At 46.6% G+C, this 13,891-nt stretch overlaps 1 protein-coding gene across 6 annotated transcripts in view; it reads left to right on the top strand.

Moving 5' to 3' along the window:
- Positions 1–13,891, top strand: part of LOC147020089 (uncharacterized) — a 190,478-nt gene that overhangs the window by 34,750 nt on the left and 141,837 nt on the right. For 5 of the 6 annotated variants that reach the window (XM_085895125.1, XM_085895126.1, XM_085895122.1 and 2 more), the window contains exon 5: positions 12,017–12,325. The exons of the other annotated variant lie outside the window; for it this stretch is intronic. In XM_085895125.1, coding sequence (XP_085751251.1) covers positions 12,017–12,325 — 309 coding nt within the window. The remainder of the gene's footprint in view (positions 1–12,016; positions 12,326–13,891) is intronic. 6 annotated transcript variants of the gene reach the window in all.

The following is a 13,891-nucleotide window of genomic DNA, read 5'->3' as shown; positions in this document are numbered from 1 at the left end:
AGTGACAAAAGATTTTAACACTTCCCAACGAGAAGTAGATGAAGAAAAACAAGTAGAGTTTTTCCAGAATGCCAAAAAATGTAACAGGTTGCACCTCACTTGCATGGACACAGGCCAAATTGAGGCTGTGGTTCGCAGTTCACAAACACAGCAGTTCACAAACACAGCTTTTGGGTTAACTTCAATAATTTTTTGTTGAACACCTCCTCTCACTCCAGCCATAACTGCTGCATTATCATATGCTTGACCATGACAGTCATTCATGGAAATTTTGTCTTCCTCCAATTTTTCCTGAATTTTATTTACAGGCTGACTGCATCTTTCTTGTTGACTTGAAAAAATCCCAGAAATGTCTCCTTTATTTCTACTTTTCTGTTTTCATCAATATGAACGTAACGCAGAATTTCAGAAACCTGATCTTCATGGGCAATATCTGGGGTTGAATCCAGCATTATGCTAAAATATTTTGTGTCCTTAATTTCGGAAATTATATTTTTCGTGACAGTTTCACCAAGATTGATTATTTCGTTTTGAATTCTGTTGGACAAGTAGGTGACACTTTTTGGTTTCTCTTTCCCTCTCTGCAAGTGTTTTGCTAAGATGTCATCATATTTGGCCAAAAGTCTGATTGTTGCTAGAAAGTTTCCTGTATTTTCACTGACTGTCTCCCCTGGCTCTGATAACCCAGATATTCCTTCTCCTCGATGTCCACGATCGGCCAGATTCTGTTTTGCCAGAAAGGATACAACTTCGACATTCCCTTCAGTTATAGCTTTCCATATTTTCTTTTCAGCAGACATTTGCTGTTGAAGTTCAGCATCTATTGCAGTTCAATGATGGAGTCGAACTATGAGGTTCAGGTTTTCCCTCATGTGAGCTCTATGAGAAGGGCTTTTCTCATGGTTAGGTATTCTTGGATTTAATTTTCTCGAAGTGGAGAAACCGTCTTCCTTTACAAAGTTTGACACAGACGACAAATGCTACTTTGAAAACAAAAAGCAAACAAAACTGTAGCATGCTTTCCGATATGGAGAGTATAACAACCATTTTCTCCACAATTTCTCCGTTTGTGGAAACTTTATAAAACCACTGTTTGGAAAATAATCTCCCATCCTTCTCAGCAAATTGACCACTTTTATTCTGATATCTTTCAGGGCCATGTTGTAATATTGTCATCTTCAAATGATCTGGAATCGGTTTCTTCAAACAGCCAAGATCGCTTCTTTGCAAAAATATGCTAAAATCTTCTTTATTTTCTTCACATGGATCATCATCCTGACAACGAGACTGAGGAGAGAGAGTATTATGTTCTGACCGAGCTGAATCCGTATCAGAAAAGTCCTTCTCTGCACCCACATCATCTTTTACTTCTCCAGGGGTTCTCCTACTTCTTCTTTACTTCTTTTTATCCATGCATCTAATGCCCCTCTTTGATGGGACTCATCGTCGACTCTGCCCCTCTTTTTTTTTTTCCTGTTCTGTGCTCCACTCGGTTGTACTTTCTTCATCTGAGACATCTGAAGAAAAAAAAAATGTATATATATATATATGTACAAAGTGATTACTAACTTACACACTTCTGAGACAAGCTTATTTTCTCTTGAACAAATATTCATTCTTGTATTTGTAGATAAGAGAACAAAAAAATCTTAATTGGAGATCAAACCATTAAAATTAAAACAATAATATTGTTATAGATAACAGCTCCACCACCAACTCCCTGCGTGTTACCAACGCGGCTTTTTATAGCCCGAGGAGAGAAGCTGTTGGAGGTTTCGCCACCTGAAATCGGCGCTTCCCCCCCTTTCACCTCTGAACCTTCACCCCAGACTGGCTCCGCCCCTTTCACCTCTGACTGGCTGGCCTTTTCCAGGACAAAGCCCGGCTTGATCCGTTTATGCAAATCAGCCGTTTGGACGGCTGATTGTACACAGACGCTGGAATGTGGCTCCCCCTGTTGCGCCGCGAGTTCGTAACAACGGCATTTTGCCGCTGTTTGCTGAGGAGGGTGCTGTGATGTGGAGATGGCGTGGTTGTGGAGAATAAACTACACTGCAATAATTCTGAAACTCGATAATAATAAGCGCACAAAATACTCGTAACATTTCATTTTCTATCTCAAAAACCGCAAGACGCATGAGAAAATGGGAAGAAAATGGTAAACAACACTGAACAACAAATTTCAAATTTTTTTTTTTTACTGGAGATGTGTAAAGTGATTAAGACTAATTTTGGTACGCTGATTTCAAAAATCATAACCGTTTTGCTGTATCACGTCAGGATTTTCAGGAACAGAAATATTCCCATTGCCTAGAAGTCAGGATTTCAATGAAATTTACATATGTCTTTAACATGTCTATTTCGTACAATTGTTGTTAACTTGTGTTATATTTCTTTCTTTCAGATAAAGATGAGTAGGCGTTCCTGTACCAATCATCCTGACAACTTCTGTTATGTCTGTGGTCGGTATACCAAAAAAGATCAACAGCGAAGTATATCTACAGCAGTGAAAATGAAGGCCGCCTACTTTCACTACTTCGGGTGTAAGGTGGGGGACCAAGAACAGAGCTGGGCACCACACATCTGCTGCACAAGCTGTCACACAACCTTGACTCGGTGGTTGGTGGGCAAGCGCGCGAGCATGCCATTTGCGGTGCCCATGATATGGCGTGAGCCGCAGAATCATCATGATGATTGTTATTTCTGCTGCACAAGCATCGCCGGCTTCAACAAGAAGAATAAAGGTCACATCAAGTACACTGACTGCGTCTCTGCTCGTAAACCTGTGCCTCATGATGACGAGAACCCCGTTCCAACACCTCCAGCTGATCAGAACATAGCTGTAAGCAGTGGTGAAGAGGATGGTGATGATGAACCTTTTGAACCCGACACTCAAGAATCACACCTTCTGAACCAGGGAGACTTAAATGATCTTGTAAGAGATCTCTCGCTGTCAAAGGCGAAGGCAGAGCTGCTTGAATCAAGGCTGCAGCAGTGGAATCTACTTGAACCTAACACCAAGATATCCTTGTTCAGAGCACGTCACAGAGACATGGCTGAGTTCTTTGAGATGGAAGACACGATGACATTCTGCAGTGACATCAACGGTCTGTTGAAAGAACTTGGGTGTGATCACGATCCTGCAGACTGGCGCCTCTTCATCGACTCGAGGAAGAACAGCTTGAAGGCTGTTTTGCTCCACAATGGCAACGAGAAACCATCAGTCCCACTGGCTCACGCGTTCGGCATGACAGAGACCTATGAGACTATGCGGCAGCTGCTTGATTCCATCAAGTACAATGACTTCAACTGGCACATCTGCGGAGACTTGAAAGTGGTGGCGCTGTTGTTAGGGCTGCAGTCAGGCTACACGAAATACATGTGCTTCCTTTGTCTCTGGGATAGCAGAGACGACAAGAATCACTGGACGAAGAAAGATTGGGAAGAGCGAAAAGAGCATGTACCTGGTCGACACAACGTGAAGCATGTCGCCCTTGTCGACCCAGCCAAGGTTTTCCTTCCACCACTCCACATAAAGCTCGGCTTGATGAAAAGTTTTGTACGGGCAATGGATCTGAATGGGCGTGGGTTTTTATACCTCAAGGAAAAGTTTGGCAACACCTTGTCGGAGGCCAAGATCAAGGCTGGTGTCTTTGTTGGACCGCAAATCCGACAGATTATGAAGGACGAAACTTTTCCGACAACTCTAAACCCCAAAGAGCTGGCAGCGTGGAGGAGCTTCAAAGCTGTGACGGACAACTTCTTGGGGAACGAGCGCGCGGACAACTATGAAGAAATAGTGCAGCAGCTGCTGGAGTCCTTCAGGAAACTTGGCTCCAGGATGTCCCTGAAAATCCATTTCCTACACCAGCACCTGAACTTCTTCCCTGACAACTTGGGAGCAGTCTCGGACGAGCACGGCGAGCGATTCCACCAAGAGATTTCACTCATGGAGACGCGTTACCAAGGGCGGCACAACCCGAACATGATGGGTGATTTCTGCTGGTTCCTGCATCGTGAAACTGACACAGAGCAGCACAAACGCAAAGCCAAATGCCTAAAGCATTTTTAATTACATTCTAGTGGAGTTTTTTTCTGTAATTTCTATAATTTTGAAGCATTCATGATGAAATAAATGAATTTTTGTAAATTTCATTGAAATCCTGACTTCTAGGCAATGGGAATATTTCTGTTACTGAAAATCCTGACGTGATACAGCAAAACGGTTATGATTTTTGAAATCAGCGTACCCAAATTAGTCTAAATCACTTTACACATCTCCAGTAAAAGTTTTTTGTTGTTCAGTGCAATCGGTCAGTTGCAGACGGATAAACCATATTTCATTTCTTTGTTCCTTCGTATCAAATTATTTCACACCGATTCTCCACTGATAATTTTGTGCAATTTATATCATGGACTTGCAAATTAGTGGTATCTGTACTCTAATATTAACATGTTAAGGAATAAATGGCTCCTATTCCGAGATTAAATGCCATAGCAGTCTTCTGATCATCCAGGCTTCACTCTTACTACATCCCACATAAATATTTCATTAAATATCACCAAAAAACCTATAAAAAAACATAGTTGCACCCATTCTGGAGCTATTCACTGACCTGAGTAGGTAAAATAACTAATCTAGATGCACAAAAAGCTGAAGAAAAGACGAGTTATGACTCGAGGAAATGCAGGAACGAACAGCCACGTCTGCTTGTTGCTTTTGATGGTTACACCACGTACATCATGCGCATGCGTGTGGGGGGATGGGGAGAAGCACCATTTTCTCTAGACAGAAAGGGTACACCATGTTAAAGGAATAAAGGGCTAACAACTGCCTCTGCAGTGTGGTGAACCTCCAAAAATTGATTTATCACCACTGAAATTTTAAAATTACTATCTTATTTCCTTCTCTGATTGAATGCCCCCATCCAATGGATGCCCGGGGCCAACGCATCATCACCCCCCCCCCCCTCTGCACGCCACTGGGCGAAATGCGTGCTGAAACGTGCGCATAGCGTGGGTGAAAGGCCATGTGTGAGAGAAACCGCGTGTGGAAGAAGCACGATGTGTGAGAGAAACCACGTGTGTGAGGTCACAGTATGAGAGGGAGATGGCGGTTGGTAGTGCGAAAACACAAACGCGTGTCTGAGTGAGAGTGTCATGGTAAAGGCCCGGTCACACCTTGACGTTTTAGCCAGCGATGGCAACGTATTAAAATGTATGTAAAACGCTGGCTGACGTTGAACTTTTGATGTTTTTTTTTTTAAGATTCGGACGTATTCATAACGAGTTGGTCGTATGCATAACATATTAGTAATGGACACAGAACGTTTCGTTGTGTTATAGATAACTTATACCAACGAATGCTGAACCTGTTGTCGGCCTACACAACCGATGCCCAACGATAGTCTAACTTCGGCATAGCGCGTTGCACGCATCGCCAACGATGTCGTGACGTAGCCTATTAAAAGGCTGACGCACAACGATTCGAATCATAACTGCCGTAGAAATGGAAGTGTCAACATCGCGGTCACACCTTGGCAATCTTGCCAGCGTATGCCGACCTAAGAAAAATGTGTCTAAAACGTTGGGGGCACGTCAAATACGGTATGAGTAAGTTTGGTATGCGTGAGTACAACGCTAAAGTACGCTATCATACGTCGTAGTAAGTAGAGTACGGCAAGTAATTTTAAACATGTTCAAAATTTTACGACGTACTCGTCGTATTTTTTACACGTTCCGCATGCGATGGGGATAAGTTTTACACACGATATGTGGACGCTTACACACGTCCACAAAGGCTACTTAAGTCGAAACACGTCGCGGTAATGTCTTTTTTATGCGAAACTTATTTCTAACTTATGTTTGACTTGCTTTGAACCAATTCTGTACGTAGTCCCAACACACATCGACGTATGTAGACGTATTCCAATGACGTCTTCCGGTCGACAAAAAAAAAATAAATTAACGTGTTTCTAGCTTACAACTGCCATATAAAGACGTGTTCCCAGCAGTTTTGGGAATTGGTATATAAAAATGCTGCTCATAAAAGGGGAACCCAACAGTGTTTTCGAGTTCCTTTTTGAGTCGATGTCCATGTCAGCAGTATCAGTATCAGTATTAGTATTAGTATTAGTAGTAGTTTGTTCATGTTGGCAGTAGTAGGTGAGTGTGAGGGGGAGGGTGTGGGTTATGATGGATCCTCCTTGCGTCCGCGTGTCCACGGGTAGGTTCATAGGCTGCCACTCAACGATTTAAATGGCTGCATCTCCACTATTGAAAGTAGACGCTTGCGCTCAACAATTGGATTTTTTTTACACTCAACGACTTTTAAACGGTACCACTCAACTATTTTCATTGTTTACAATGAACGATTTAAATTGCTGTCACTCGCCTTTGTTTTTTGACGCTGAGGTTTTGAAATTTGAAGCGTTTCTTCTGAACGTGTTAAAACGCTCAAACTCGACTATTTTAAATAGACGCTGCCGATGGACAATTGGAATCACAGCCAAGCTAGACATCGAAGTGTGAACATCCTCATCATGCCGAAGAAAAGTTTGAAGAATGCTGCAAATAAGTGTCCTGGCCGTGGCCGTGGACGCTGACGCAAGGACGATCCATTATACCGACGTCTTTCAGCCTATGAGTAACTTAAAAGTAACGTCTGTCGATGTGTGGCAACGATCGTGTAACGTGCCAACAACACGTTAATCATAGGTTAGAAATAAGTTTCGGGTACGCTAAACGTTACCTCGGCGTGTCTCAACTTATGATTAACTTACAAGTAGCATGTGTTGACGTCTGTAAGCGATCGCAGACCGTGCATACAACTTGTGGCCAGCGTAGCGGAACGTGTGAGTCATACGCCGGCATACGTCGTGAAATTTCAAGCATGAAAAAATTTGAGGACAACCGAAAAGTACAACGTTTAAGGCCAACATACAACGACGTATGGCAGTGTTTTTCAGCGTGCTCCCAATATTATCAAAACTTACCCATAACGTATTCAACGTGTGCCAGCGTTTTAGAAAAAAAATTCAAAAATCGGCATACGTTGGCTAAAACGTCAAGGTGTGACCGGGCCTTAAGGTGTGTGAGCGACATGGCACGTGGGAGTGCAGGTGTTGAATGGCGACAAAGACGGCGCCAGACGAGGGACAAGGGCCATGTAGCGGCCGTAGCCGTTTCGAGGACCGTGCCGGATTCGCACAGCAGCGCGCGCGGGGTCCGTGCTATGCTTCACACGAGGCCGCCGCGTGCGCGCCTGCGCAAGTGAAATCCGGTCCAGAAACGCACATGGTGGATGCAAGCCGATCCCACGGACAGACAGAAGCTAGGCTGGAAATATGAATTTGGATCGGATGGGTTCTCCAGGCGAGCGTGTATGTAAAGCTCCGTGTGACCTGCGTTGCACGTTCTGTTCGCAGAGCGTGCAAAGTGGTTTCCCCGATGCGTTACGCGTGCCCAGGCTTGCGCGAGAAATCGCGCTGTTTCGGGGTGCGAGTGACGTCATTGGGGATTCCGTGGCGCAGGTTGCAGACGAGCAGAGCACATGTGCTCGTGTGGGGAACCCCTCGAAACGCGAGGCTTGCTTGGGATGCGCAGGGTGATGTCGTGGCTGCACGTATGGTTGGAATCTGGCAGGAGGGGACTCCCGGCCGGATGTTACCGTCCGAGAAGGGACAAGAAGCGCAGGCTGCGAGTTGCCGCGCTGGTGCACATAAAAAAAAAAGAGAAAAGCAAGCCTCGCCACTTCAGGTAAACAGGATTCCCTGGGCAAGGGGTAGGAGACCCCCTTGCTTAGGGCATAGGAAGGCACTAGCTAGCGGGATGGGTTAGTAATAGTTAGACTGGCTTCATGGGGACAGAGGTTGTTCCTCATGGAGCCCGTGGATGGATTAGTTCGAGGGATTTCAGTTTAGATTTAGGATGGGAAATGGAAAAGAGAATTTGAGGACACTGACAGACATTGAATGTGTAGTGGGGACGTAGCTTAGCTACGTAGAGTTAAAAGGATGTGCTATATTTTAAGGGACGACGATGGAGCAGGAGTTAGTTGAGGGATTTAGTGATAAGAATGGCAGTGTTCAGCGATGTGAGTTGAGAAATGAATTGAAAGACAATGAGTAAGTGAGGGCCAGCGGGCCTGTGTGAATGGAGTGAATGTGGCATGCATGGTGCGATGAGTGATGGGGGGGGGGGTGATTCCCACCCAAGGGACCCTGGGGTCAGAGTAATGTGAGTTAGTGGGTGAGTCAAATTAACAAATTGGAGGTCGTTTTGCGGTTGGTGCGAATGTAGGCTCGAAACCCGTTTGGAGGGGTGCAGGAGTCCTGTTGATGGGCTGGGAGCGTGGCTGCGAACGGTGAGTATCGCTTAGTGGGCACCCCGGGCACCGGGCTAGTCGGCCGCGGTAGGCCAAGGGTCCAAGAGGGGCCGGGATAGCGTAGTAGTGGGCCCGCATGATGCGGGGCCCGTCGTGCCAATAGCCACGTGGGCAGTGTCATGGGCACCCAGGAAAAGGGGCCCGTGGTGCCAGCCTGCCACGTGAGCATCGAGGGGGAGTAGCCATGGAGGGCACTCCCCAGGTTTTAGGGAGCTAGTAGGCTCGGAGAAAGTCACAGGGCCCGGGGGTGCCATAGTTGGAGAATCGTCAGAGGGTAGTTAGTTCCTGCCAAGTGAGCCGCGCTGCCCAGCCACGAAACCGTGCGATTGCATGGATGAAAAATCGAGGGCAAGGCCCAAATTTGTGAGGACACAAACACAGGCGACGGGAATCTTGGTTGGTAGAACCAATAGATTAAGTCAGAGGCGGTTGTTGAAAGCCCAGGGGTAGTTTAAGGTTAATGAATGTTAGGGTAGATCGGGAAGTGTACCCCTCCGCACCATCCATCCCTTCGCTCTCGTTGTAGGCCGCTGGATCCACCTTGGGTTAGATTGCTGAGATCTGAGGAGGCCATTCTGAGGCTTCATTGGGCCTCAAGACAGGACCCTTGCTCTCCTTTATTCCCCTCCAGGAAGGAACATAGGGGTTGGGAGTAGGCTCGGTGACATGGTAGATTAGCTGGACAGAGACTATAAAGGGAGTTAGGGAGACGAGTTATAGAAGGAAATAAAATACAATAAATAAAAATAATATTGGGCTAAATTTGGATTTTGACAAACTCAGGGAGTGGGTATGGACAGAGACAGGCAAAGGCGATAGGTTGGGAAGGAGACAGTAGGGTAGGTCCGAGCCCGCCTTCAGACCTGCCGGCATCACCGCACTCCCTCCACAAACCTCCAGAACGAGACAAGAGGCCGGCCTGTTTGTGCCACAGCAGCCTGTTCCGGCCTTGCCATGCCTTGTCTGCCTGCCTCTGTCTTGACCCCATGCCTGCTAGCCCTTGTGTTTGTGTTTTCCCCTGTTCCATCCATCACCATGTGCGCCAGGATCATTGCACAAGTTGCGGGGACTGCCCTGCAGGCAGCCCTGCCGACCATTGTGTTTGCTTGCGTCAGTGCCCATCCAGTATTCTGCCGGCAGGCAGCCGCACACGGGGACTGCATTGGTGCAGCCCGTGCACCGTTTGTGTTCACTGCTCAACTGCGCTCATTTTAGGGGGGTGGGGCTGAGACTGCAATGGGCAACCAGCTACCTTCTTGTATTCATACCTGTATTTGTTTCATGAGCCAGAGACTGCATTTGGGCAGACTGGCTCCCTGCTTCAAGAATAGCCTGTGGGATGGCATATGACATGCCGGGTTGGGGTGAGTTGCCTCCAGCAGCTGAAGACATGAAAAGGTTCTGTGACAGACAACGGGGCCTTTTGAACAGGCCCCGAAGACATCCGACCTTCAGCTGCGGAGCGCTCACCCTAAAATACTGAATAACTTTGCCATGCCCTTTTTCCAACAGAGTCCATCAGTCCTGAGCCATGGTTTAGTGTAAAATTTATAAGTTAAGTTAAAATTGTACATGAGTTTTGCTCCCCCCTGCATGCGTGTCGTAGCGCCGGCAATTTTAGTTAAGTCGTCTGTACGAGAGAGTTTGTCTAGTTTGTTACACAGCTCGTAAGGTTATTTACTTTTGGGACAAGGATACACCAAATGTCGCACTCGGGGATCTAAAGGTAAATCGTACTAGGGGAGAACTTGCACATGAAGGCACACAAAAATTTGATGACTCGGGACGAGTCTGTAAAAAGGGGAGGGGGTCGTGTTACGGTTGTGGAAATTCACAGAACACCATTCAGGTTCCCCGAAGATCAGTTATGTCGATAAGTGTGTGTTCAGGTTAGATTTCCCCACCGATGTATAACGGGATTTATTCGTGTGCAGGGCTGTGAATCTTGAGGTATTCTTATTCTTTTCTATCTTTATTTTAAACAACATCTCACCACCTTCTCCACAACCATAAACATCTCCTCACCACCTTCTCCACAACCGCCAACATCTCCACAAACAACATCTCTACAACCACGCCACCTCCACCAAAACGCCAACAAACTCCACAACCATGCCACCTCCACCACAACGCCACAAAGTTTACTACCACGGCATCTCCACAACCAAAAAGAACAACTCAACTCCCGCTCCGATATTCTGGGACGAAAACAGGATTGACGGTTGGGGCGGGTCCCTCAGAACGGGTAAACAAAAGTGACGGTTACATAAAGTATGCTCCGAAGAAAAACAACTCTATCACTCCTATGATTTTTTCCCCCACGCGCCGAGAAAGGAGGGGCGGATTCCCCGGACCCGATAAAAGGGCCGTGTTGGAATGCCGAGAGTAGAGTGGGTGAGTGGAGTCGAGTTGGTGAGTCCAGTCGAGTGGAGTTCGGGTCTGGAGACGAGAGTCAGAGTCGGGAGACAGCCGTGGAAAGTCGGGCGCGCTGCTCGGCCCTGGACCAACCAAGCTGCCGTTACAACAGCTACCATGTTGACAATTGGGACATATGGAGGGTCGCCGACCAAAAGACCCATCGAGTTGCCTCGAGGACAACAAAGGTAACCTGCACGGCCTCGCGAAGCTCCTTCGGTCATCCCAGCTCCGAGGAACATTAAAGGCTTATGAGCCCAGTTCTATCTTTCTTTTCTGGGGTTTTTGCATGAAAGTCTGTGGCGCCTTGTCCGTAAGTAGAATTGTTCTAAGTGCACGTACATAATAAATAGATATCGACTGTCGGTTTTGCTCGTGTCTTGTCCCCTACCCCCATTCATTGCATCGCTTACGTGTACAAATAAATGTCCCCATTGTTGAATGTCACCTGCTCGCTGCGTCCTTTCCTGCCATTGACTGTCATAATTGCATTCGGAATAATTAGCTGGCTGACTAATAGCCGATAAAACGTACATCTGGTCCGACGAGGCTTGGCGATACAAAACCGCTCGGCAATCGCAAACGGAACGAGCTGCTTAAAGCGGCTCGTTTTCGTGCAGACTCCGTTGAGGTATGAATCCCCGGCATTTCTGTTTGCGCGAATAATTAGGTCCATCGACAATTCGGCGATCGACCTTGCAGCGCGTGGACAGAAGAGTTGGCTGGTTTATGGTGTGGTTAACAACACCCGTAGCTGGGTTTCGGCATTGATCCGAAAGCTACGACTCTATTGCACATTCGGTGGACGCGCGCGGCCGCAATTTAGCTAAAGGTGGTCGCCCGCACGCCGAACGGGTGAAAATCCACAACAATAGATATATTTTTTTCTAATCATTGACTGATATTTAAGATCGGTGCCTTCTGGGTGACGCAGAAAGCTCAAATTTTGCTTGCCGACGGACATTGAAGCTGATACATAAGGAAACATCACTGAACCGTCGGAAAGCATCTGTAAATGAAAAATCAAATGCATGTGAGTGACCTGAGACAATGGGGAAATGCGGTTCATATGCTTCCACAGTGTGTGCGTGCGTGCGTCTGACTGGAACTGAATGAAACAGCCGTCTGACTGAAACGCTCTCAAAGCTATCAAAACCGCAATCAGCTATCGCCAACTGACTGACTAAAAAAACGGTCCTCTTGTCATCTTTATAGGCAGCCCGTCTGGGCGGAGCTTCAAGTAGACTCCACACCCTGCCCATTTGCACATCGTTGCACGTGACAACCCGCCCATCTCGCGATCATTCCTGGCCTACGATGCCATATTTGTGGTGCTGGACGAACGGCAGAAAGCAGACATTTGCCAGAATGACCGAGCGAAAATGTGAAGTGCTCATAAAACGTCAACAATTATCACCTCGATGTTCAGCCCGATATGAAAAAGAGCCAGTAGTGTCCATAGAGCTGCTAAATGGGGTGTCAAATGTCGATGGAAAATGGTGGGTGTCAACGTTGGTGAAAGAGGTGGGTGTTGAGCCTCCGTTGGGCTTACGGCTATCTCACATACATGAATGTCTGTCGTAAAGAGAAAAAGGAGCTTTCCACAAGAGATGGAATCTATTCTTTACCCTTCTCAACGCATCACAGTTAGAATCCCACCAGACATGGGGATGGGTCTATCCTGGACATGCATTTTTGGAAATAACTGTCTGAGGACCGAGATGTTTATACGCATTCATCAGATTGGATTCTGAAATCCATATATATACACACACACACACACACACACACACACACACACACACACACACACACACACACACACACACACACACACACACACACACACACACAGACACACACACACACACACACACACACACACACACACACACACACACACACACACACACACACACACACACACACACACACACACACACACACACACACACACACACACACACACGCACACACGCACACACGCATACACACATACACACATACATACACACATACATACACACACATACACACACATACACACACATACACACACATATACACACATATACACACATATACACACATACGGTTGGTAGTATAATAAACGGATTCGATGGTAGATTCTCCAACCTTTAATTAAACAAACAATGGCTCAACAGTTTCGATCAACAATATGTACAATGCACCATGCCCCTGTTGACCTTTCTTAAGGGTGATGAACATCACCACAACATCCCCTTAAATACCCAAAGGTGGGTGTGGTCCAAGCTGGACAGCCATTCATTCAACACACGTATCACGTCATTAGCGCATTCTGGCCGTTAATTAAAAAAAAAAAGCATTGGCACATTAACAGATCAAAGAAACACTCATGTAAACCAATTGGATTACACCAAACAACATTTCAGATAACATCAGAAAATAATCGCTCACTGTCATTACAAGTAAACACCATCAGGAGTCGAGCATGCCACTAAATGCATGTACCAAGTAAATTCACAACAGTGGAAACGTGGCCATATGGGGAAAAGAGGTGTGGGGAGGGAGGTTGGGGGTGGCGGGGGGGGGGGTGGGGTTAGTCCTGACTGCTCAGCTGGATGACATACTAAGTGGAATCCCCATGCAATGTCTGGGATTCCCTGGTGTGTTTATGCAAGAGAGGTCCAAACGGTAAATCCACCACCTCCTGCGTGATCGATGTGACCGTTTTCTCTGCATGCCAAGCCTCCAGAATCCGTCTTCTGGTCCTGTTTGGGGTCGAGCCCAAAATGCTAACACTATCCCATATAGGTGTCCCCTGCCTCGAGCCCATGTTTGGCAATGGCAGACCTGTTAGGATAATTGCACTCGAAGGCCTTGCGGTGTTCAGCACTACATTGGCCTCATGTCATCTCTGTCTCTTGCGCATGCTTGGCTCCACAACCACAGGGTATCGCATACACAACCCTTGCCCTGTCCTTCCTCAGTATCTTGTCCTTTACCCTCGTAGGGGCTTTCTTGAGCGTGAAGACCGGTTTTAAACTTACCCTCACTCCTGCCATTTTGAATACTGTGCTGATCCTCTGCGATAAACCCAGTATAAAA

This window comes from Eptatretus burgeri, chromosome 9, assembly GCF_056783735.1.
Source record: "Eptatretus burgeri isolate ZD-2024b chromosome 9, Ebu_testis_v1, whole genome shotgun sequence".
Classification (NCBI taxonomy): domain Eukaryota; kingdom Metazoa; phylum Chordata; class Myxini; order Myxiniformes; family Myxinidae; genus Eptatretus; species Eptatretus burgeri.
Note: the sequence above shows the minus strand (reverse complement) of the source record. Positions and strands in the feature narration are given on the sequence as shown.